Here is a 26,766-nt window from a genome sequence, read left to right as displayed (position 1 = left end):
GCTGCACCCCGCTCCCTGCACCCCGCTCCCCGCCCCCCGCACCCTACCACCCTCCTCCCCAACTGCACCCCGACATAGTCCTCCTGCTCCCCCGACTCCCCGCTCCCACTCCTCCTCCCCGCTCCCCCGACTCCCCGACTCCCCGCTCATCCTCCCTCCTCCCCGCCCCCCGCACACCCACTCCTCCGCACCCTCCCGCACCCCGCACCCCCGCACTTCCTCCTCCTCCTCCTCCTCCTCCGCACCCCCGACACCCTCCTCCTCCTCCTCCTCCTCCCCCCGACTCCCCGCACACCCGCTCCTCCTCCTCCTCCTCCTCCCCCCGCTCCCCGACACCCACGCTCCTCCTCCTCCTCCTCCTCCGCCTCCTCCTCCTCCCCGCACCCCGACTCCCCGCACACCCTCCTCCTCCTCCCGCACTCCCCCCGACCCCGGCTTCCCGCTCCTCCTCCCTCCTCCTCCGCTCCCCGCACCCCGACACCCCTCCTCCCTCCTCCTCCTCCTCCGCACCTCGACCGCTCCCGACACCCCGCTCCCCGCTCCTCCTCCTACCCCCCTCCGTGACACCCTCCTCCTCCTCCTCCTCCTCCCCGGCCCCCGACACCCTCCCTCCTCCTCCTCCTCCTCCCCCGACCCCGACCCCCGACTCCTCCTCATCCTCCTCCTCCCCCCCGACCCCCGACTCCTCCCTCCTCCTCTCCTCCCTCCCCGACCCCCGACACCCCTCCTCCCTCCTCCTCCTCCCTCCCCCCTCCCCCCGACCCCCGACACCCACTCCTCCTCCTCCTCCTACCCCGACCCCCGATTATCCTCCTCCTCCTCCTCCTCCCCCCCGACCCCCGACACACCCTCCTCCCCCCCGACCCCCGACACCCACTCCTCCTCCTCCTCCTCCCCCCGACCCCCGACACCCACTCCTCCTCCTCCTCCTCCCCCCGACCCCCGACACCCACTCCTCCTCCTCCTCCTCCTCCCCCCCCGACCCCGACACCCACTCCTCCTCCTCCTCCTCCTCCCCCCCGACCCCGACACCCACTCCTCCTCCTCCTCCTCCTCCCCCCGACCCCCGACACCCCTCCTCCTCCTCCTCCTCCTCCCCCCGACCCCCGACCCCACTCCTCCTCCTCCTCCTCCTCCCCCCCGACCCCCGACACCCACTCCTCCTCCTCCTCCTCCTCCTCCTCCCCGACCCCCAACCTCCTCCTCCTCCTCCCTCCTCCTCCTCCTCCTCCTCCCCCCGACCCCCGACACCCACTCCTCCTCCCTCCTCCTCCTCCTCCCCCGACCCCCCGACACCCACTCCTCCTCCTCCTCCTCCTCCTCCTCCCCCCCGACCCCCGACACCCACTCCTCCTCCTCCTCCTCCTCCTCCTCCTCCCCCCCCGACACCCACTCCTCCTCCTCCTCCTCCTCCTCCCCCGACCCCCGACACCCACTCCTCCTCCTCCTCCTCCTCCTCCTCCCCCCCGACCCCCGACACCCACTCCTCCTCCTCCTCCTCCTCCTCCTCCTCCCCCCGACCCCCGACACCCACTCCTCCTCCTCCTCCTCCTCCTCCTCCCCCCGACCCCCGACACCCACTCCTCCTCCTCCTCCTCCTCCTCCCCCCGACCCCCGACACCCACTCCTCCTCCTCCTCCTCCTCCCCCCCCCCCGACCCCGACACCCACTCCTCCTCCTCCTCCTCCTCCCCCCCGACCCCGACACCCTCCTCCTCCTCCTCCTCCTCCTCCTCCCCCCGACCCCCGACACCCACTCCTCCTCCTCCTCCTCCTCCTCCTCCCCCGACCCCCGACACCCACTCCTCCTCCTCCTCCTCCTCCCCCCGACCCCCGACACCCACCTCCTCCTCCTCCTCCTCCTCCCCTCCCCCCGACCCCCGACACCCCCTCCCTCCTCCTCCTCCTCCTCCCCCCGACCCCCGACACCCCCACCTCCTCCTCCTCCTCCTCCTCCCCCCGACCCCCGACACCCACTCCTCCTCCTCCTCCTCCTCCTCCTCCCGACACCCACTCCTCCTCCTCCTCCTCCTCCCCCCCGACCCCGACACCCACTCCTCCCTCCTCCTCCTCCTCCTCCTCCTCCTCCTCCTCCCCCCGACCCCCGACACCCACTCCTCCTCCTCCTCCTCCTCCTCCCCCCGACCCCCACGACACCCACTCCTCCTCCTCCTCCTCCTCCTCCCTCATCCCCCCGACCCCCGACACCCAATCCTCCTCATCCTCCTCCTCCTCCCCCCCGACACCCACTCCTCCTCCTCCTCCTCCTCCCCCCCGACCCCCGACACCCACTCCTCCTCCTCCTCCTCCTCCTCCTCCCCCGACCCCCGACACACCCCTCCTCCTCCTCCTCCTCCTCCTCCTCCTCCCCCCGACCCCCGACACCCACTCCTCCTCCTCCTCCTCCTCCTCCTCCCCCCGACCCCCGACACCCACTCCTCCTCCTCCTCCTCCTCCTCCCCCCGACCCCGACACCCTCCTCCTCCTCCTCCTCCTCCTCCCCCCCCCGACCCCCACTCCCTCCTCCTCCTCCCTCCTCCCCCCGACCCCCGACACCCACTCCTCCTCCTCCTCCTCCTCCTCCCCCGACCCCCGACACCCACTCCTCCTCCTCCTCCTCCTCCTCCTCCCCCGACCCCCGACACCCACTCCTCCTCCTCCTCCTCCTCCTCCCCCCGACCCCCGACACCCACTCCTCCTCCTCCTCCTCCTCCCCCCGACCCCCGACACCCACTCCTCCTCCTCCTCCTCCCCCCCGACCCCCGACACCCACTCCTCCTCCTCCTCCTCCTCCCCCCGACCCCGACACCCACTCCTCCTCCTCCTCCTCCTCCTCCCCCCCGACCCCCGACACCCACTCCCTCCTCCTCCTCCTCCTCCCCCCGACCCCGACACCCACTCCTCCTCCTCCTCCTCCTCCTCCTCCCCCCGACCCCCGACACCCACTCCTCCTCCTCCTCCTCCTCCTCCTCCTCCTCCCCCCGACCCCCGACACCCACTCCTCCTCCTCCTCCTCCTCCTCCTCCTCCTCCCCGACCCCCGACACCCACTCCTCCTCCTCCTCCTCCTCCTCCTCCCCCGACCCCGACACCCACTCCTCCTCCTCCTCCTCCTCCTCCTCCTCCCCGACCCCCGACACCCACTCCTCCTCCTCCTCCTCCTCCTCCTCCCCGACCCCCGACACCCACTCCTCCTCCTCCTCCTCCTCCTCCCTTCCTCCTCCTCCTCCCCCGACCCCCGACACCCACTCCTCCTCCTCCTCCTCCTCCTCCTCCTCCCCCCCGACCCCCGACACCCTCCTCCTCCTCCTCCTCCTCCTCCTCCTCCCTCCCCCGACCCCCGACACCCACTCCTCCTCCTCCTCCTCCTCCCCTCCTCCCCCCCCCGACCCCCGACACCCACTCCTCCTCCTCCTCCTCCTCCTCCTCCTCCCCCCCGACCCCCGACACCCACTCCTCCTCCTCCTCCTCCTCCTCCTCCTTCCCCCCGACCCCCGACACCCACTACTCCTCCCTCCTCCTCCTCCTTCCCCCGACCCCCGACACCCACTCCTCCTCCTCCTCCTCCTCCTCCCCCGACCCCCGACACCCTCCTCCTCCTCCTCCTCCTCCTCCTCCTCCTTCCCTCCTCCCTCCTCCTCCTCCTCCTTCCCCCGACCCACGACACCCACTACTCCTCCTCGTCCTCCTCCTCCCCCCGACCCCGACACCCACTCCTCCTCCTCCTCCTCCTCCTCATCCTCCCCGACCCCCGACCCCCGACACCCACGCCTCCTCCTCCTCATCCTCCCTGACCCCCGACCCCCGACCCCCGACACCCACGCCTCCTCCTCCTCCTCCTCCCCGACCCCCGACACCCGACACCCACGCCTCCTCCTCCTCCTCCTCCCCGACCCCCGACACCCGACACCCACGCCTCCTCCTCCTCCCTCCTCCCCGACCCCCGACACCCGACACCCACGCCTCCTCCTCCTCCTCGTCCTCCTCCCCGACCCCCGACACCCACGCCTCCTCCTCCTCCTCCTCCTCCTCCCCGACCCCCGACCCCCGACACCCACGCCTCCTCCTCCTCCTCCCCAATCCCCGACACCCACGCTCCTCCTCCTCCTCCCCAATCCCCGACACCCACGCCTCCTCCTCCTCCTCCTCCCCAATCCCCGACACCCACTCCTCCTTCTCCTCCTCCCCAATCCCCGACACCCACGCCTCCTCCTCCTCCTCCTCCCCAATCCCCGACACCCTCCTCCTCCTCCCCCGACACCCACTCCTCCTCCTCCTCATCCTCCCCGACCCCGACCCCCCGACCCCGACACCCACGCCTCCTCCTCCTCCTCATCCTCCCCGACCCCCGACCCCGACCCCCGACACCCACGCCTCCTCCTCCTCCTCCTCCCCGACCCCCGACCCCCGACACCCACTCCTCCTCCTCCTCCTCCCCGACCCCCGACCCCGACACCCACGCCTCCTCCTCCTCCTCCTCCCCCGACACCCACTCCTCCTCCTCCTCCTCCTCCTCCCCAATCCCCGACACCCACGCCAATTCCTCCTCCTCCTCCCCAATCCCCGACACCCACTCCTCCTCCTCCTCCTCCTCCCCTTCCTCCTCTTCCTCCTCTTCCTCCTTCCTCCTCTTCCTCCTCTTCCTCCTCTTCCTCCTCTTCCTCCTCTTCCTTCCTTCCCTCTTCCTCCTCTTCCTCCCTCCTCTCCTCTTCCTCCTACCCCTCCTACCCTCTCCTACCCTCCTACCCTCCTACCCCTCCTACCCCTCCTACCCCTCCTACCCCTCCTACCCTCCTACCCCTCCTACCCCTCCTACCCCTCCTACCCCTCCTACCCCTCCTACCCCTCCTACCCCTCCTACCCCTCCTACTCCTCCCTACCTCCTCCTACTCCTCCTCCTACTCCTCCTCCCTCCTCCTCCTACTCCTACTCCTCCCTCCTACTCCTCCTCCTACTCCTCCCTCCTCCTACTCCTCCTCCTACTCCTCCTACTCCTCCTCCTACTCCTCCTACTCCTCCTCCTACTCCTCCTACTCCTCCTACTCCTCCTACCCCTCCTACTCCTCTACTCCTCCTACTCCTCCTACTCCTCCTACTCCTCCTACTCCTCCTACTCCCTCCCTACTCCTCCTACTCTCCTACTCCTCCTACTCCTCCCCTACACCCATTCTCATCCTCCTCCTCCTCCCCGACACCCATACCTCATCCTCCTCCTCCTCCTCCCCGACACCCATACCTCCTCCTCCTCCTCCTCCTCCCCGACACCCATACCTCCTCCTCCTCCTCCTCCTCCCCGACACCCATACCTCCTCCTCCTCCTCCTCCTCCTCCCGACACCCATACCTCCTCCTCCTCCTCCTCCTCCCCGACACCCATTCCTCCTCCTCCTCCTCCTCCTCCCCGACACCCATTCCTCCTCCTCCTCCTCCTCCCGACACCCATTCCTCCTCCTCCTCCTCCTCCTCCCCGACACCCATCCTCCTCCTCCCCCGACACCCATTCCTCCTCCTCCTCCTCCTCCCCGACACCCATTCCTCCTCCTCCTCCTCCTCCTCCCCGACACCCATTCCTCCTCCCCGACACCCATTCCTCTTCCTCCTCCTCCTCCCCGACACCCATTCCTCTTCCTCCTCCTCCTCCTCCTCCCCGACACCCATTCCTCTTCCTCCTCCTCCTCCTCCTCCCCGACACCCATTCCTCCTCCTCCTCCTCCTCCTCCCCGACACCCATTCCTCCTCCTCCTCCTCCTCCTCCTCCCCGACACCCATTCCTCCTCCTCCTCCTCCCCGACACCCATTCCTCCTCCTCCTCCTCCTCCTCCTCCTCCCGACACCCATTCCTCCTCCTCCTCCTCCTCCTCCCCGACACCCATTCCTCCTCCTCCTCCTCCTCCTCCTCCTCCTCCTCCTCCTCCCGACACCCATTCCTCCTCCTCCTCCTCCTCCTCCTCCTCCTCCTCCCCGACACCCATTCCTCCTCCTCCTCCTCCTCCTCCCCGACACCCATTCCTCCTCCTCCTCCTCCCCCTCCTCCCGACACCCATTCCTCCTTCTCCTCCTCCTCCTCCCCGACACCCATTCCTCCTTCTCCTCCTCCTCCTCCCCGACACCCATTCCTCCTTCTCCTCCTCCTCCTCCCCGACACCCATTCCTCCTCCTCCTCCTCCCCCTCCTCCCCGACACCCATTCCTCCTCCTCCTCCTCCCCAACCCCTGACACCCTCTAATAGCTCTGATCTCCACCACATGGCACACATGTTATAAAGCACTGTTTTTGTATCTCAATGCTCGGAGGGCAGTTTTGCACAAGTGAAATGGCTCCACCTGTCCATTCCATTGTAGCTTGTACGGTATTTTATTACCTCTCCCACTGATGGTGGCCAGGGATTGTTTTCACCCCTGTTTGTCTGTTTGTCTGTCTGTGTGTGAGCAGGATATTTCAAATAGTTATGGACACATTAAGACAAAACTTGATCAGGTTGGGTGTGTTGCATGGGCAAATTGTTGAGATTTTGGTGAAGCTCCGGATACGGATCCGAATATGAGAATTTTAATTTTTTCTAAGTGATTCCTCACCATTGAGAGATCAGGCCAAAAACCATATACAGTACTGCATCAGCATGATATTTCAAAAAGTTGAAGGATTTTTTTTTTTTTTTTTTTGTATACCTTGGTCGAGGCTCGTATGAGAGCTAACACACAACTCGCAGCAAGGAGGCATGAGACAAGAGGGGCGGGAGTGGAAGGGACAAAACAGTGGGGAACAGACACATTAGGTGAACTGTGGAAGGGAGAGGGATGGGGATGGGACGGGGAACATGGCGAAGATGAGATGGACATTTCGGGGACTTTCAGGAAGGAAAGCCGGAGAAATGAAGGAAGTGGGCTTGGGTGGATTATCGGGGGTAGAAAAGATCGAGGATTTGGATGGGGGAAGATAAGAGGTGGTGGTGAACAGCTGTTTTGAAAGCCTGGAGGGAAGAATGGGAAAGAATAGAGTGAGGAAGTTTATTCCAAAGGCGGGAAAAACGAGGAATGAAAGAGTGAAGATGAGCAGTGATTCGTGATTTTGGTAGTTTTACCAGAAGGGGGTTGTTGGCGGACCTTGAGTGCCCTGTGGAAATGTGGTGGGGACAAATCGCAGAGAGAGCAGGGGGGGCAAGGCTGGTTAGGAGTCGGTAGAAGACAGAAAGACCACTGACCAACCTGCGGTGATTGAGTGAGAGGCCCAAAGACTCAGCTTCATTGCGGGAGATGCCGATGATCTTAAATGCCCTGGTTTCGACAGCATGAAGCCGAGAAAGGTGGGAGGCAGGAGCACCAGCCCAGAGGGGAGAGCAGTTCTCCATCAGGCTACGGACAAAAGCTTTGTAAGTAGTCAGGAGCTCAAGAGGGCCGAGGAAGGACTTAGCGCGACGGAGGATTCCCAGTCGGCGACTGGCTTTTGTAGCGAGGTTGGAAATGTGACTTTCCCAGGAAAGGTCATGGCAGATAGTGAGACCTAGAAGCTTGACAGAAAAGACTTCTTCCAGAGGATTGTTGAGAAAGTGGATGGGGGGGGGGTTTGTAAACGGTCCTTTCGAAGAGACATAGTGAGAGTGTGAGATTTGTCTGGATTGAAAGACATGTTCCACGTGTTGGACCAGTTTGTGATTTTATCCAGATCTGCAGTGAGCGAACAAGCTGCTGCTTGCCGGTCTGAGGGATGACAGATGGTACGGCAGAGGGTGGAGTCGTCGGCAAAGAGAAATAGAGGATTTTCCAGAGTCCGAGATGAAATTTCCGAGATGAAATTTGGATGAAACTGGGTGGATAAGTTGGTTCGGTGATGAGAACAAGCCGATTAAATTTTGGTTCAAGGCCGGATCTGAATCCAAACTATCGGTGCGAAACAAGACGTAAACTGTTCAGCCTGGCGGAGGTGTGCGCTCTACCATTCCAGTTATTGTAACCCCACATCACAATGCGTTGCCAGCACCCCCGTTCTAAAGTCAGCGTGTTTTTATTTGATTTTGGTTTGAAACGATAACTGACATTATTTTGTGCTAAAAAATTTTTTTAAACAAAACTGCTGAATTGAACATGCATATGAGGTCTGATGGAAAAACTTCCAGGACTAAATTTATTCTTACATAGTTTATCAAATGTACCCCCTCAAAGTAGTCTCCTGATTGAGAACGATGATTCCAGCAGTCCTGTGTTTTTGAAGCATCTCCAGTACTCCTCTTTTGTGATCGCTTTCGGTTCCTGGGGTGGCATTCCGAACAACGATTCGCGCATCGTGAAATAGATGTCTTTCCTTTCAGGTCGAGTTTTCGTCGGTGGAACAGAAAAAAAGGTCATTTCGTGCGAAACCTGATGATTATGGTGGTTGTGGAAACCATTTGAATGTCGTGCTTGGCAAATAATTCTGGTGTGGAGAGTGTTGAATGTGCCGGCGCATTGACGTGATGCCACGTCCACAAACCTCTGTCCCATTTTTCATGGCGGCTTCCGTCGAACTGCATCTCTTAGGCGTTTCAGAATGACCAAATTAAACTAATGTTTCGTCATCTGACATTGTGGAACATGCTCTTGGTGCACAATTTGTTAGGGTTAGTGAGCGTTACTTGTTACTTGGTGCACAATGCACATTTGAGCGTATCTGTGTTGCTTTCTTTGGTCAAGGTGACGACGAGGTCTTCCATTGAGATGACCGAGTCTTCGTCTCGGGGTTGTGGCCCAAAACCCAAGTCTTGTCACCTGCAATGATGCTGCACAGGAAGTTGTCGTCATTCCCTGCACGATAAATGAGTTCCTGAGACATTGTGAGGCGATGTTCTTTCTGTTCCGGAGTGAGAACTCTCAGGACTAACTTTGCCGAGACCCGCCTTGTTGCCGTATCTCAACTCAAAATCGTTTGGCAAGTTCGGTAGGAGATGCGAACTTCTTCCACGACTTCACGAATAGTCATTCGTCTCTTACCACGACTCGTGTCTCGATTCGTTTTCTGTGGTCGTCTTACCGAGTTTCAGACACGTTGCTCCTTCAAGTCCGCACGTTTTACAACGTGACGTCAAAATGAACACGTCTGCACAAAACAGCGTGCCACTCAAGACAAGATGGTGGCTTCCTGTCAGAGGTTTGATGCAAACAAGTGTTGCCCACAATGCCACTTCACCAATATCTCTATCGTACCCTTCATTTCTCTGCAGTAAATAAAGTCCGAGAACTTTTTGATCACTTCCCGTACTTTACCAAAGTCAAGTCAAGCATTCCCTGTCGGTAGAATTCTTCCTCTTGTTTGCTGGAGCTACGACTTCACTTCACATGTGACAGCGTCTTTGCAGATGACAAACTTTCGCAGGGTGTTCTTCAGTGTTTTGGAATGATGATGGTCTCATGGAACTAAACCCAAGCTGAACGGTGGTGCGTTTTGGGAGTGCAGAGCACTCCAGTTTGGTGATTGCACCCATTTCATACAAACCTTTAGAATACACGCAAACTGTCACTTATTCTGTTCTCACTGGCTGCACTGACTTCCAAATCCTGCGATAGTTGTCTTGAGGTGATCCGTCGATCCTGCTGAATCGTGTCCTCATCGCATTGAATGATGTCTGGTGTCATCACTGGATGACCGATCGCTACGTGGCTGGTCAGAAAGGTCGTCTTTACCTGCTTCACCCAGTGGCCAATGGTACATCTATCCACTGTGTCGTCACTGGAGATGTTCTTCAGCCGTTTGTGAATTTCACCTACTGATTGCTTCTCTGCCATCAATAATTCAATTACAGCTCTTTGATCACAATGCATTTCACTGGAAGATGCCTTTTTGAATACTGCCAACTCCTGCAATACCTGTTGGCCTAGAGTGGAGCTACACTTTGAGGCAAAGGATGGTTTATTTATTTATTTATTTATTATTTTAAAATGCCTCCGCTGACAGTCGCCAGAGACGTGTTTTCGGCTTGTACATCCGTGATGGGTTTTCGTTACTGTGATAACATAAAAATAGCTGTAGGAATCCAAGTCAAATTTGATACAAGTATGTATAATAATGTAAATATAAACTGATTACATTATTGGGTCAACAGGTCAAAGGTCAGACGTGCAGAGCACGTCCCATCAGGTAAAAAGTCTGTTACTGCTCTAATTTGTGACCCAGTGATGGGATTTTGCCCAAACTTGGTATAAGTATATATTGTTGCGGATTTGCGCCCGCCGGCGTGCGAGCGGCCACGTAACTCGAATCGCGGCACGTCGCCCACCGGACGGACAATCCCGTCGTGACCCTCTCGGACTAACGCCGGGAACTAGTCACGGGTGGGCCTTTCGACCTCACCACGATCGTGCCAATCGGCCCCCCGCGTGGGATAGGGTTGCTCGCCAAATTCGACCTACCTAAGTACCCACACGGAGGGTAGACCGGGCGATCGCACCTCGCCGCAGGTCGACTTTGGACACGGGCCACTTAAAGCGACCCGTTAAGTACTATCGGGATAACCGAGCGGTGTTATCGTCAACCTCGACAGTTCGATTAATTATTGGGCGTATTTAGCCCACGACCAACCCTTTACGTGAAGTAAGATGGAGATTCAATTAGAGAAAAGACGAAGCGAAACGGGAAAAACAGTTCAACATAAAGCACATTTATTCCGCGGCAAACAGAAAGCACACGTATACAATTATACACCAAAAGCAAATGTAAAAGTAACACGACAATTCTGCACAAAAAGCAAATGCAACAAAAGAGACACAATGCAGATCTACTACCGACTACCGAGCACACGGCAACACATACAGTTTTACTTCACAGACGGTGCCGACAACACATATACTCAAAGCAAAATAAAAAGGAAGGGGCCACCCTCAACGACGAGGGGGCAGATGGGCCTGGGGCCGAGACCGCGTCGAGCCTACCCGTCTGGTGATGAGCCGCAAAATGGCGGCGGCGCCCCGACTCCGCGGGCCTCGCTGGCACTGCCTGGAATGGGGTGGGAACGGGGCCCCCTTCTCACACTATCTCAGCGCGGGGGGGAAACAGGAGGGGGTTGTTGATGCTCGGGGGAATGAGGATATCTCGCTGGCTTGGGTCCCGCGACGAGCGACTCCACCGCGACCTCGATCGCGTTACCGGCCTCCCCTCTCCGCAGCTCCCCGACTCTGACACGAGCGCCGACCTCCACAAGGATCCTTGGCTTCTCCAGCCTCTCCGGACCCCGACAGACACTCTCTCGACTGCCTTCGCCGCCCCCACAACTCTCCAACTCTCCCACTCTCCACTCTTCTCAACTCCGTCCAACTGCTAACTCTTCCCAACTGCCTCCAACTGCCGCTGCCACAACTCTCCCACTCTCCACTCTTCTCAACTCCGTCCAACTGCTAACTCTTCCCAACTGCCTCCAACTGCCGCCGCCACAACTCTCCAACTCTCCCACTCTCCACTCTTCTCAACTCCGTCCAACTGCCTCGATTTGCTCCGCGCTCGGCGCTTTATAGTGCGACAGGAGAAATCATATGCAGATTTTTGGATCAGGAATCGCTCGGGGGCGGAGCCATGCTCCCCATTGGACAGAGGAAAAGTGGGCGTGAATGATTCTTGATCCGCGAATCTGCATATAGCGATTATACTCCGACGCACCTGGAGGCGGGCCAAATCGCCCCACGCTCGCTGATAGGACGGAACAGAAGTGGGCGTGAATCGTTCTTGATCCGATTTCTCGGAAAGGCTGGTGTTTTTGCACCCGCTGCTCGGTGCGCGCCCTGTACGGGTCCAGGATCGGTGCCCACAAGCGGCGCAGGAATGGCGGTGATGCGATGGTTGCGAGAGCGACATGTGACGGCAAGGGTCGTGGCTGTTGTGAAAAGGCGTTGCGGTTGGTGGTTGTTGTGTGATGGCTGTTGAGACGTGGTTGGTGGTGGTTGTGGTGGTAGTAATGGCGGCTGGTCCAAAATAAAGATGGTAAAAGAAAAACGGCTATCTAAAAGGGTCGCAGCCCGAATGAATGACATTTATTCCCCCTAAACAACGGGTTTGGGCCTAACTACACATATACTTACAGAGATATCTCACCTACGGGACCTGAATGGTGGTTTGCGAATTTCGTCAACCACAACAATATTATGATGCAAAGATGAACTGATTCTATTTTTGGCATCAAGGGTCAGTGATTATGTCAGGTTAAATTGTGATACTTGAGAACAGCTGAAGGTATTTTAATCAAACTTGGTAGAAGTACTGTATATATTATATTGTCGCGAATTCGCGCCTGCCGGCGTGCGATCGGCCACGCGACTCGAATCGCGGCACGTCGCCCACCGGACGGACAATTCTGTCGTGACCCTCTCGGACTAACGCCGGGAGCTAGTCACAGGTGGGCTTTTCGGCCTCACCACGATCGTGCCAATCGGCCACCCGCGTGGGATAGGGTTGTTTGCCAAACTCAATCTACCTAAGTACCCACGCGGATGGGAAACCGGGCGATCGCACCTCGCCGCAGGTCGACTCCGGACACGGGCCGCTTAAGCGGTCCGTTCCGTACTATCGGGATAACCGAGCGGTGTTCTCGACGGTTCCGATTACTTATCGGGCGTATTAAGCCCACGACGAACCCTTTACGTGAAGCAAGATGGAGATTCAACAAAGGGAAGGACGCAGCGAAACGGGGAACAAGTTCACACAACCACTTTATTCACACAGACACAGAGCACACATATACAGCCAACAGAATCAGAAATGCACATATATCAATTTAAAACAACAACAACAATGCAGAGCTATGACCGAATACGCGAGCACACGGCAACACTTAAAACAATACTACATGACGGACGGCGCCACCCACAGACATTTACACCAAACCCCAAAAGAAAATGGAAGTGCGATTTTCCTGATCGCGTCGAGTCCTCCTTTTGCGACCGCAACTCCGAGCCCCTCCGGCGTGGTCCGCGAGCTCGTGCCGCGTGTCGCTCGTGTGGTCCGCTCGACGGTACGGACGGGGTTTTGGGGAAACGGACGGGGTTTGTTCGGCGCTGTTTTCCGCGCTCGCACACGGATCAAAGAAGCAAGGCAGGAACAACAAGCTCGCGACTCGAACCTAAAGACCCACTCTCGACCAACCACCCTCGACCCACCACCCTCGAGGTCCGTCCTGTTTGCCTTTTGTAGCGCGGGGCTCCGCCCTTCGTTCCGCCCCGTTTTCGGCCCCGCCTCCCTTTGAGCTTCTTGGAGAAGCCTCTCAAAGGGGGGCATGACCTCTTGCTCCCCCTCCACCCCGCGCCGTGCGGGGGCCGGGGTCGTCAGTCTTGGCTCAGAGCCAGGGAATTATTCCTCCAAAATCAGACCCCTCCTCTACATGACCTTTGACCCCTGCATCGCCCCTCCTCCACACCGAGCGCGGAGAATTTCGACGGGAGAAACAGGCGGGAAAACCCCCGAGCATCGTTGTTGGTTTTTGTTTGTTCCCGGAGATCGTAACCGCACAGGGCCTACTGAATGGCGAGTGGCGAAGATGTGGTAGCGTAGATGGTGGAGGTAACGTGGTTGTAGTTTTGTTGGCGCTGTGGTGGGGATGACGTGGTTGTTGAGATGCTGTTTGTTTGAAATAAAAGATAGAACAGAAAAAATGGCTAACTCAAAGCGTCGCAGCCCGGATGGATCACATAAATTCCCTCTATACAACGGGTTTGGGCTAACTACACATGTACTAACAGAGATATCTCACCTACGGGATCTGAATGGTGGTTTGCGAATTTCCACAACCGTAACACTACCCCTCCCTTTTTACAGACTCGTCCCGAGTCGTCAAATTCTCGTGTGCCATCATGTGTAGTTCTCCCCTGGTACGTTTTACCTTCGGATCCCTGAGTGCGACATTCATGGTATTCGTGTCCCCAAAATAAATAACCTGAGGGCTGAGTAACTAACTAAACAAACCCACTCACACGGACGACTTAAATAAAATTGCCGGTGCGAGACAGACATGCCGGGGGCGCACTCATATGTACAGTACATCTTCACTTGCAAATATTACACTAAACCATGGCCCAGGATCAATGGACTCTGCAGGAAAAAGGCAAAGAGAAAAGCAGTTAACAGGGAGCCAGGCTGCTCGCATGCAGTCTCTGGCTCAGGCAATGCAGGTGGCAGGGAACGTGGCCGGCTGCTCGCACGCAGTCCAAGGCCTCCCCCTTTTAAGTTGAACCCAGTGAACAACGGCGCATGGGCTGCGCAAATGCAGTCTCCTTGTGCGGCTGCCGACAGGGCAGTCCCTGCAGCACGCGCGACGATCTGACGCAGCAAACAACGTTGCACGGGCCGCCAATGCGGTCCCGTGATGCGCTGCCAACAGCTTGCAAACTGTTGCCTTGATCCTGGCGCACATGAAAATGAACAGGGGGACAAATCAAAATTGAACGGGGCTGGTGAACATGGGCAGTGGGCATGGAATGGCAAAGGTGAGAAGGCAACCACAGCCTGCAGAACAAGGCCGCTGTAGCAAACAGCCGGCAGATGACCTGGCCGGCACAGGCCTTGCAGAAAACAGCTGCAGACGATCCGGCTGGTACAGGCCTCGCAGCAAAACACAGCCGGCAAATGAAGTGGGCCGGCACAGGCCTTGAAGCAACACAGCCAGCAGATGACGCTGGCCAGCCTTTGCCTGTCGGTGGGGGGAGTGCGGTGGTGCTGGCCACTCGGAAGGCGGGCTCGGACCTACCCTCCGGTCTCCCTCCTAACCTATCGCCTTTGCCTGTCACTGTCCATACCCACCCCCTTAATTTGTAAAACCCAATTTAGCCCCAACTTAATTAATTTTTTTTTTTTTTAAATTCTCTACCTCCCACTACCTCCCACAAAAAATCGTCCCCCTAATCCCCTTTATCGTCCTTGTTCGGCTAACCTATCTCGTCACTGAGCTTACTCCCAACCCCCACGTTCCCTTCCCGGAGGGGAACAAGGGAGAGCTTGCGTCCTGTGTCGAGGCCCAACGAAGCCTCAAGATGGCCTCCCCAGACTTCAGCGATCTCTCACACAAAGTGGGTCCAGCGGTCCACAACAAGAGCGAGGGGATGGATGGTGCGGAGGGGTACATTCCCTAATCTACCCTATCCATTTACCTTTAAACTACCCCGGGCCTTCCAACAAGCGCCTCACGCTTAAACTATTGGTTCTATCAACCCAGATTCCTGTCGCCCGTGTTGGTGTCCTTACAATTTTGGGCCTTGCCCCCCAATTTTCTTCCCGTGCCCTCACACGGTCTCATGGCTGGCAGGCACTACCCTCTGCCGATTCTCCAGCTATGGCACCCCCGGGCACTACACTGCCTCCGAGCCTACCAGCTCCTTAAACACCGGGAGTGCCCTCCCTGGTGACTCCCCTGAAACGCTCACGTGGCAGGCTGGCTTCCCGGGCCCCTTTCCGAGGGTCACCCGTGCCCACAACACTGCCCACGTGGCTAATGGCGCCCCAGGCCCCCACACCATGCGGGCGCACCCGTGTCCACTCCGCTATCCCAGCCCCCCATGGGCCCTTGGCCTACCGCGGCCGACTAGCCTGGTGCCCGGGGTACTCACTCAGCGATACTCACCTTTCGCAGCCACGCTCCCAGCCCGTCAACAGGGCTCCTGCACCCCTCCAAACGGGTATCGAGCCGACTTTCCCACCAACAAGAAAACGACTTTCATTTTTGTTAATTTGACTAACCCACTAACTCACTCCACACTGACTCCGGGGTCCCTTGGGTGGGAGTCACTCATCGCACCATGCATTCCCCATTCGCTCCACACACACAGACCCGCTGGCCTCACTCACTCAACATGTACTCACCTCACTACTCTTCAACACACAAACCGCTGAACTCTGCCATCCTTCTAACTACCTCCCCAAACTAACACGTGCTCCCACGTCATCCCTTACTCTATAGCACGTTCCATTTAACACTACGTAGCTAAACAACGCCCCTACTACACATTCAAAGTCTGTCACTGTCTCCAAAATGTCATTTCCCATTTCCCAACCTAAAGCTCAACGAAAATCCCCCGAACTAATCCATTCCACGGGCCCCATGAGGAATTACCCCTGCCCCATGGAGCCGGTCGAGCTAAGCTAACCCTTCCCTAGCTAGTGTCATCCTGTGCCCTGGCCAGGGGGTCATCCACCCCTTGTAACCCTTGGCCAGGACTCGCAACCTGCACACCAGCGCGGCAATTCACAGCCGCGCACCTTTGGCGTGACGTCATGGCAGCTGTTCGCGTTTCTTGTCCCTCTTGGACGGTACCATCCGGCAGGGATTCACCCTCCTGCCGGATTCCAACCATACACGCAGCCATGACGTCACCCGGCGCATAAAAAAAACACAAGCCTCATGTCTCGAGGGGTTCCCCACGCGAACGCATGTGCTTTGCCCGTTGGAGCTGAACACACGCTCGTGTGGAGAACCCATCCGGTCCAAATCCGTTTACCTGCCTAAACTTTTGTCCGTCCGCGGGATCGGCAAATCCACCGCTGGCATTTCCGGACCGGGCTTCACTCCCGCAAGCGAGCACGTGGCGGCCTCGTGCGTTGCACAGCACGGACCGCGCGCTCGCTCCTGGGTGAACCCGGCACGGTTCTCAAAACATCTACAGCCGCAACCCGGCTTTTGTCCCTCATGTGTCGCCGTTGTCATCGCCATTCTACCCACGCACACCTGCGTGTCACGACGCTCACACACCACTCCATCACATTCACACTGGGAGACGCGGCTGCGTGCTCCCGCATGCCAACCGACATCTCCCTTACACACAGCGACCTTGCACACGCTGTGTCTCTCTCTCCTTACACTCGGCCGTTCACTCACTCATGCCGTTTTCCTTGCACACACCATACCACTCACACGCGGGGGAACTCGCCCGTGGTGCCTCATCAACACACGGCGTGCAGGGAAGGACGCACCTCAGCACACTTGCCACCACACCACTCACACACGGGGTCGCTTCCGCACACGTGGGCACACTCACACCTTGCACCACACACACCGGGACAACCACGCTGGGGATTTGTGCCACCCCAAGGGTTTCCGGGGCCTCTATACCCCCCAAGCTCTCCGTGCACCTGTCCACAGCACCCGTCCCCTCGACCTCGCAAAGCACGACCGAACTCACCTGGTCGAGATCCGCTACAAGGGAGCATAGCGGCTCCCTCCGTTCCCAAAGGAGGCTATCCAACTGCTCGCACCGGGTCCCGACACGCTCCGCGAGCTCACCCTTATTGTCCTCCACTAACTCCGTGTGTGCGTGTGCATCTTTAGTTTCTTCCACCCCGTCCAATTCACCCTCTATCTCACGTGTCTCTGTACATTTATTAGTTTCTGTTGCCTCCTCGTGTCTTTTGGTCTCTGCTTCTTTCTGGCGTCTTTCCCTTATCTTTATGTCGGTCAACCTTGCTTTCTCCTTAAGTCGCTCCCGTCCTTCCCTCTGTTTCACTCCTTGCTCTTTCACGATCTCCGCATTCCTCATCCTTGCTTTCCGTCTTAATTGTTCTTTTCTCTCCCTCCCAATTCCTTTCACCTCGTGTCTTATCTCCCTCGTGCACGTCTCCGTCACCCTAATTAATTTCTCCTCACCCGCCTCCATTGCGGGCCTGACAACCGTTGCACTCCCCTCCAGCTCGTTCGTCCCCACACGTGGCGTCGCCATTTTGAGCTCCGCTGCGATTGCCTTCATGCCCGCCTGCAGGCTTCGGCTCATGTTCTGCGTCTCACCCCGCAGTTTTCATTTCTTCCTTCATTCCTTGCGCATTTACTTTCATTTCGTTTGTGCTTGTTTCCATTTTCGTTTTCATTTCGTTCATTTGTTGTGTATTCGCTGTTATTGCCTGCAGAATCCGGTCGAGTGCACTCGGTTCGACAAGGATCGGGGGGTTTTGGCGGTGAGGGGGAGGGGAGGTGTCATACGCCGCGGCCTCTGCCGCTGCGCCCATTTCGGGCTCTGCGTTTAGTTGGGGGAGTTCGTCCTGCACGGGGATCTCTTCCTGGGTCATGGATTCTACACATTCTAAATCCATTTCTAATATCCCCGGCTCCCACTCGCCTTGAGACTCCATCTTATTTCTCGTAACGGCTTAATTTAAATCGCTCGTAATTTAGAGGGAATCGGGGGTCGTTCCTCTCACCCCTGGACCGATTCCCGTGAATTTAGCTGGAGACAGGAGAGTTTGTTTTCCCGCTCTCTGACACCAGTGTCGCGAGGAGGGGGATGGGTTTGTGTCCCACGACCTGACACCAGTGTCGCGAATTTGCGCCCGCCGGCGTGCGATCGGCCACGTGACTCGAATCGCGGCACGTCGCCCACCAGACGGACAATTCTGTCGTGGCCCTCTCGGACAAACGCCGGGAGCTAGTCACAGGTGGGCCTTTCGGCCTCACTACGATTGTGCCAATCGGCCACCCGCGTGGGATAGGGTTGTTCGCCACTCGACCTACCTAAGTACCCACGCGGATGGTAGACCGGGCGATCGCACCTCGCCGCAGGTCGACACGGGCCGCTTAAGCGGTCCGTTCCGTACGATCGGGATAACCGAGCGGTGTTATCGTCGGCCTCGACGGTTCTGATTACTTATCGGGCGTATTCAGCCCACGATGAACCCTTTACGTGAAGCAAGATGGATATTCAACAAAGAGAAGGACGCAGCGAAACGGGGAACAAGTTCACACAGACACAGAGCACACATATACAGCCAACAAAATCAGAAATGCACATATATCAATTTAAAACAACAACAATGCAGAGCTACGACCGAATATACGGCAGCACTTAAAACAATACTACTTGACGGACAGCGCCACCCACAGACATTTACACCAAACCCCAAAAGAAAATGGAAGTGCGACTTCCCTGATCGCGTCGAGTCCTCCTTTTGCGACCGCAACTCCGAGCCCCTCCGGCGTGGTCCGCGAGCTCGTGCCGCATGTCGCTCTTGTGGTCCGCTCGACGGTACGGACGGGGTTTTGGGGAAACGGACGGGGTTTGTTTGGCGCTGTTTTCCGCGCTCGCGCACGGATCAAAGAAGCAAGGCAGGAACAACAAGCTCGCGACTCGAACCAGAAGACCAACATGAAGACCCACCCTCGACCAACCACTCTCGAGGTCCGTCCTGTCCGCCTTTTGTATCGTGGGGCTCCGCCCTTCGCTCCGCCCCGTTTTCGGCCTCACCTCCCTTCGAGCTTCTTGGAGAAGCCTCTCGAAGGGGGGCGTGTCCTCTTGCTCCCCCTCCACCCCGCGCCGTGCGGGGGCCGGGGCCATCAGTCTTGGCTCGAGCCAGGGAATTATTCCTCCAAAATCAGACCCCTCCTCTACATGACCTTTGACCCCTGCATCGCCCCTCCTCCACACCGAGCGCGGAGAATTTTGACTGGAGAAACAGGCGGGAAAACTCCCGAGCATAGTTGTTGGTTTTTGTTTGTTCCCAGAGATCGTAACCGCACAGGGCCTACTGAATGGCGAGTGGCGAAGATGTGGTAGCGTAGATGGTGGAGGTGGTGTGGTTGGTGCTGTGGTGGGGATGGCGTGGTTGTTGAGATGCTGTTTGTTTGAAATAAAAGATGGAACAAAAAAATGGCTAACTCGAAGCGTCGCAGCCCGGATGGATCACATAAATTCCCTCTATACAACGGGTTTGGGCTAACTACACATGCACTTACAGAGATATCTCACCTACGGGACCTGAATGGTGGTTTGCGAATTTCCACAACCGTAACAATATACATATATTGTTACGAATCTGGAAACAATGCACACTCAACATTCAGGTCCCAAAGTTAGTTATGGCAGTAAGTACGTGTGTAGTCAGGACCCCATCCTTTTATTTAGCGGGATGATTAAATGTGTGCGTTGTGATGTCTTGAGTTAGGTTTTACATCCAATGAACCCTCCAACAAGCCATCTAACAACCAACATCCATCCCATCTGCATAACCCAACCTGCCTATCACGTGCCATCACCACCTGTTGGCTGCTCTTACCTTGACTTGCCGAGAGGGGGCCTCGCGGTTCCAGTCCTCGGCTCGTAGTTCTTTTATGGCTTTTTCAGCGTTGACCCTGTTGCTCTTCGTGAGCGAAACCATGTGGAGGACTAACTGGGGTCTCTGAACAGGGGCCACGGCTCCGCCCCGGTAGGGTGCGGCCGTAGGCGAATGAGGGTCAGACAGCGAGATTATTCTCGCCAAGGCCCCTCCCCGTGTGGGGGGGAGATATATCCCCAAGCAGACCCGGTTGTCGTTGGTGTTGATGCTGGGAGATCTCGAGTACTTGAGTGGTGACAAATTGGTTGACTGTGGTTGGGCTGAAGAGTGAGTGAACCAGCCTGATCGTGGAGCCTTGGTGAGTCCTGTCCGTGACCCTGATCTCCACCCCGGAGCTCCAATTGCTCCACGCGGCTGCCGCCACGAGTCACGAGTCCCACACGTGCGGCTGGGACCTTCGACGACCCACAGGTGCCCATCCAAACTCTGACCCCCAGCTCGTCTCATCGGCTGGAGGGTCCAATAAAAACTCTGGGGTTTCTTTTATTTTTATGTGTGACTGCATGTGGGCCCATCTATAAGTAGAATTGTTTAAGTGTTTATTTCATCATTGTAAATACTGCATTGCATATTCGCGATAAGTCTCGCCTCTTCTGTCTTTTGATTTTATTGTAAATAAATTATTAGAAATGTTCCCAGCTCCTTTCCGTCCTTTCTTTATTTGGTCCAGCATGGTCCAGGTCTGAGGTCAGACGGGGTTTCATCCCCGATAATCCGTTAATCTCAGCCGGCACAGCTTTGGCAGTTTCCGCTCGGCTGCAACCGTGCTGGAGTTGGTAGTCGCTAGTTGGAACTCGACCGCAGTCGGTAGAGTGACCCGGTTCGAGAAAGACATCCTGAGGGCGTGAATCCCCGGTAGCCAAGACTGCATGGTTATTTAGGTATATTGGGATCGAGACAATTAACCCTATGCCACGCTGTCGAGATATTGGTGTTTCACGGTCGATTAATCGACCCGCTGGCTTCGGAGTTATCCGGAGCGACGGCCTGTTATTCTGGAGAGACCGGTGGGAGACGGCGTAAACTTCCCCACCTCGCCGTCGTTCTCTCCACCGACCCCCGGCCCACAACAATATATATGTATGTACATGTATGTGTATATATATATATATATATATATATATATATATATATATATATATATATATATATATATATATATATATATATATATATATATATATATATATATATATATATATATATATGTATATATGTGTGTATATACTAGCAGGGATACTATATAGTATCCTTTGGCAAGGGTGATGAGCCTCTTCGATATGCAATCCTGGTCTTTGCTAATTGGGGTTCCAAACACTTGTGCTAACATTCATTACAAGATAAATTTAATAATTAACATCTCATTTTCCACAAAATCATTTTTGTAACTATATACAGTATTACCCTCCCCCCCCCCCCCCTTTCCCGTCATGAACCTATGTGCCCAGTGTTACTTGATTGTGCCTGTCCTAACTGACTACCTCTAACACAATAATGCAAAATGTATATCCTTGCAGGAGTCGAAGGACATGTGGACCACTCTGAATGATGATTTCATTTCATTTCATTTCATTTTTTTATTTATTTATTTATTTATTTATTTATTTATTTGCTTTTATTACCCTGTGCATGCGAAGCGAAAAGCAGGGTTAAGCAATTGATTCATGTTCGTCTTCTCAGTTAATGATCGAGGAACTACTTATCAAAATTGAATATCATTCCAAATGGGAAACTTAACTTTTTTTTAATGACGTCATAAAGGACACAAACAATATTGATGAATAACTAATGTAATGTGTTAGCGAAGGTGGTGTAATATAAACTGGGTAAAATGGTGGTTAAAAACCTGAATTAATTTATTTTATATGACTTCATTGAACCTCTAAACCTTTATTCAAATTGAATTGTATACTTGAACAATGTGGACCACAAATCCCTTTCATAATATTTCCAAGAACCTCCAGTTTTGCAGCACTTGGACATGTTCCATAGGGAGGTGTATCACACACTGACTGCTTATGTTTTCACCTCCGTTTGTCTGTGAGCACGGTATCTCAAAAAGTTATAGACGAATTCGGATGAAACTTGGTGTACATGTTGAGTGCGTGCTGAGGACGAATTGATTAGATTTTAGTGAAGATCCGGATCTGGTTTTCGATACGAGTTTTTTTTTTAATTTTTTTTTTTAATTTCTGATAGTCATTCTTCACCATTGAGAGATGGGGCCAAACATGATTTTTAGTTATGATATTTCAAAAAGTTGTGGATGCATTATGAGATGACAAGAACAAGCTGATTAGATTTTGGTTCAGGTCAGCAGATCCAGCCTATCAATGGGATCCAAAACGTAAACTGTTCAGTTTGGCGGAGGTATGTGCTCTACCGAGTGCTTTTTTTCTCTTCATTGAGATGGATTGGATTCATCTGGGGATATGAAGCTTTGAATTCTGTTACCTGCAAGGCTGTTTCTAAAAGGCTCCTTTTTGGCCTTTTACAAATGTGCTTTCATCGTCCTCTTTAATATCTGTCCATCTCTGTCTTTTGGTTCAGCATCATGGCAGACACGGCGTCACGGGGAACTAACAAGATGTGGGAACTGGAGCGGGCCGGGGAATTGCAGCACACGACGGATTCTGGGTCGGGCAGAGATGCTGGCACAGATTCTGACGTCCCTGAGATAGTACTTCCAGAACGCTATGACTCTTCTCGTGCAAAAGTGGCTGCAACCCTGGCCTGGCTTTTTGGCAAGGTCTATGGTTCTGGTAAGAACATTGCCTCCTCCTTACCTTACAACACTTCACTTTGTGCCTTTATTTTTGCTTCTACTTCAAGCTGTTACATGTGTGAAATGTATTCATTGTACGAGTTGCAATTGAAATATATATATTTTTTTAATGGAGATGGCAGAGTAAATAGTTTAGCTTGCTTCAAGTACCTCGTGTCAACCAATACTCTAACCCATCGCATTGGATCTGGGACTGGTACCAGAGGATTGGGAGTATAACAAATGTAACCGTTATTTAAGAGAGGAATCGAAGAACGATAGACCTGTTCCCCTCCAATGAAGGGAAGCTAAGATGTTGGAGGTGTTAATTAGGGATCAGATGGTAAGCCATTTGCATGAATCCAAACGAATTGAAGGCAGTTGGTGCTGATTTATTAAAGGGAGGTCATGTTTTAACAATGCATTGCTGTTCTATGAAGTCGTTTCTGATTGGGATGGATGAAGGAAGTCCAATGTTTGTAGCATATCGAGACTTTCAGAAGGTATTTGATAAGATACCAAATAGTTGAGGTCATGGTTTTTTTGTTGTGGCTCGTAGAGTAACTAATTGAATTGAAAACTGGATTAGTGATTGGAAGTAAAGAGTGGCTGTGCCTGTGAAGTGATAAGTAGTGGGATACCTGAAGGATCAGGGCTTGGACCGATATTTATAATTTGCATCAATCATTTGGACAGTGGGGTTATTAATAAGAGGTTTTCAAAATGTGCAGATGACAAGGAGCTTGGAAGTGAGGTAGAGAGCAGAGAGAGGCATTCTGAACACGAAAGCTGAGATCCCTTCATAGATTGGTGGATGTAGTTTAACATAAGGAAATGTGAGGTCTTTGAGATCGGTGAGAGTGGTGTTAATAGGGATTACATATAGTGCAAGGGAGTATGTCACACAGGAGAAGGTTCTGGAGCCTGTGGTAATAAATATTTGCGACATGATGCCTTATGAAGTGGAGTGAAGTTTGAACACCCGTTGAGCTCACGTGTTTGTTCGTGTTGACAAGGACAGTGTATCTATCTATAATTCCAGCAATCTCTGTCTGTCTGTCCCTGCGACCGCCGTTTCTCGACAACCGCCGGTCCGATCTCATTGAAACTTGCCAGGAATATTGGCGGGGACCCGCAGATGTGCCTTTTCGAGGTTTGATGTCAATCGGACGAGCGGTTCCCAAGTTACGGCCATTTTACTGCTTTTTCAGTGTTGAAAAGGTGTATATATGGCAGTTGAAGGTGTCGTTCCACCTTCTCACCTTATGCCAATTTTTCCCCAAATTAATAACCGGACGATCACCGGTCCGATCGGATTGAAACTTGCCGGGGACCCGCGGATGTGCCTTTTCGAGGTTTGATATCAATCGGATGAGCGGTTCCCAAGTTACGGCCATTTATCTGTCGACCAATGACAGACTCGGTGCTATGATGTCACACTGTTTATTTATTTATTTATTTATTTGGTTTTTTTGCACTATTGACGGTCCGATCTGATTGAAACTTGCCAGGAATATTGCTGGGGACCCGCTGATGTGCCTTTTCAAGGTTTGATATTAATCGGACAAGCGGTTCCCAAGTTACGGCCATTTATCTGTCGACCAATGACAAGACGCGGTGCTATGACGTCATGAATGACGTCACTGTTTATTTATTTATTTATTTTTTATTTTTTTGCACGATTGATGGTCCGATCTGATTGAAACTTGCCCGGAATATTGCTGGGAACCTGCGGATGTGCCTTTTCGAGGTTTGATATTAATCGGACGAGCATTTCCCAAGTTACGGCCATTTATCTGTCGACCAATATCTGCGAGAGAGGTGGACGGGAAGGGGGGGGATGAGAGTATGGGGCGAGAGAGGGCTGCCCATACTGGCACTCACCTACGGGCCCGTACCAGTTAAAATAAATTCAGCTTAAAGGTAACTGTGATTATCATTCCATTTCTACCCTGTTCAGCCTCACCCAAAACATCATGATCCACTCTATCTCTCCCTTCTCCCCAAACACCACTACTGTATTTTTGTAACTCTTGAAAAAAAATTAAACTTGGCTTCATTAGACTAATACTAATTTTAACCACTAGCCACTGACCACCTGAATACCATAGTAGAAGTAAAACCTCACACGCTGATTGGTTGTTGCAGTTGTTGCACGGCATCTGTTTGTGCAGGGTTTAAAAATATTGTTACGAATTCTGGCCCATCCGGCGTGCGAACGACCGCGTGTTGCCAAAAGCGACCGTCTCGCCCACCAGAACGGAAAATTCAGTCTTGACTCTCCGGGAACTACCGCCCGGAGCCAGTCATGGGTGGGGGTTTAACCTCACCACAACTCAGTCCGCATTCTACCCGCGCGAAATAGGGTCCGATCGCCGAATGGTCGATTTACCTTAGTACTCGCGCGAGTAGCGTACTGAGGAGTTGAACCACACCACAGGTCCACTCCGGACACGAACCGCTTGAGCGGCTCGTTCCGTACTACAGGGATAACCGAGCGGAGTTATCGTCGACCTTGACGGTTCAGATTGGTTACCGGGAATTTACACCCACTACCAATCCCTTACGTGATGCAAGATGGAGATTCAATAAAAGGAAGGAGACGAAGCAAAGCGGGAAACAGTTCAACAAGCAAGCACTTTATTTTCACACACACAGGCAAGCACGTATTCACAGTCAAGACAAGATGCAACAAAAGCAAATAGAACGCAACAGCAATACGACCAAATAAAAGGGAATTATTTACAACACTTGAACAGTTCTACTTGTCGGGACTCAGCGCCACATCACTCATTCAAAAAGCAAAGGAAAGAAAGCCACCCTCACAGGCAAGGAGACAGACAGGTCTGTGGACCAAATGTGCGTGGAACCTGGAGGAGCGGCCAGGTCCACGAGACCGAGAAGGTCTTACCCGCGTCCTCGTGACGCGATGGCGGGCAAGCCGCAATGTCCACGCCACTGCGCCCCGACTCCGTGCCCCTGGCGTGGTCGGCGAGCCCTCTCCGGCGTGCTCCGCGCAAGCAGTTTGGTTGGCACCACATTTAGGGTGGGGGAGGAACGAGCCCCCCCGGCACTATCTCAGCGCGGATGGGGGGGGGGAATTGCTGATGCTCAGGGTCGGGAGAGGGGAATGGCTGGTTGGCTTGGATCCCGCGACGAGACGGCACCAACGATGAGACGAGCGACCCCCACACCGCAACCTCGATGCCGACCACCGTCTTCACTCGACCCGAACTCGAACTCCACTCGACCCGAACTCCCATCTTCACTCGCCCTGACCAGCCGCACGAGTCGCCTTGTGCTCGCGTCTTTATAGGCCAGAGGAGGAGCCTGTATGCAAATTTCAGGATCAAAACGCGATTGGAGGCGGGGCCACGCCACCCTCTTTTCAGCCATTCGCATGGCAAAAAGGGGCGTGAGCCTCTTTTGATGCGAATTCTCTCTCGAAAAGAATCCACGTTCCTCGCGCTTGGAGGCGGGGCCATACCGCCCGACGCTCGCCCATTGGACGGAGAAAAAGGGGGCGTTTAGCATTCCTGATCCGAATTTCTCTCTGACAGGAACGCATTCGTACCCGTGGCTCGACGCGTTCGGCATCAACAACCGAACGGCTCCTGGACAGCACGACGTTTGGTGGTGTGGTCGATGGTTGTAGAAGGAGATAGGCGAAGGTGGTAGGGGGTTTGCTGTGGCGGGCGTCGTTTGGGAATGGCGGTGAAGCGATGTTTGCGGGATGGAGTTGTGAAGGTAAAGGTAGTGGCTGTTTGCGTTGTTGGCGGCTTAATGGTCCAAAATAACAATGGAGAATGAAAAATGGCTAACTCAAAGCGTCACATCCCGGATGAATCACACATAGTCCCTCTAAACAACGGGTTTGGGCTAACTACACATGAACTTACCGATATATCTCACCTGAGGACCCTTTATGGTGTAATGCGAATTTCCACAACCGTAACAATATATGCAAT

The 26,766-nt window shown here is 54.9% G+C and overlaps 1 protein-coding gene across 5 annotated transcripts in view; it reads left to right on the top strand.

The window, feature by feature from the left end:
- CAMSAP1 (calmodulin regulated spectrin associated protein 1) overlaps nt 1-26,766 on the top strand; it is a 132,914-nt gene that overhangs the window by 5,307 nt on the left and 100,841 nt on the right. For all 5 annotated transcript variants that reach the window (XM_085844830.1, XM_085844821.1, XM_085844836.1 and 2 more), the window contains exon 2: nt 22,585-22,796. In XM_085844830.1, the coding sequence (XP_085700956.1) occupies nt 22,589-22,796 (208 nt within the window). In that variant the 5' untranslated portion in view covers nt 22,585-22,588. The remainder of the gene's footprint in view (nt 1-22,584; nt 22,797-26,766) is intronic.

This window comes from Eptatretus burgeri, chromosome 1 (assembly GCF_056783735.1).
Source record: "Eptatretus burgeri isolate ZD-2024b chromosome 1, Ebu_testis_v1, whole genome shotgun sequence".
Lineage (NCBI taxonomy): Eukaryota > Metazoa > Chordata > Myxini > Myxiniformes > Myxinidae > Eptatretus > Eptatretus burgeri.
Note: the sequence above shows the minus strand (reverse complement) of the source record. Positions and strands in the feature narration are given on the sequence as shown.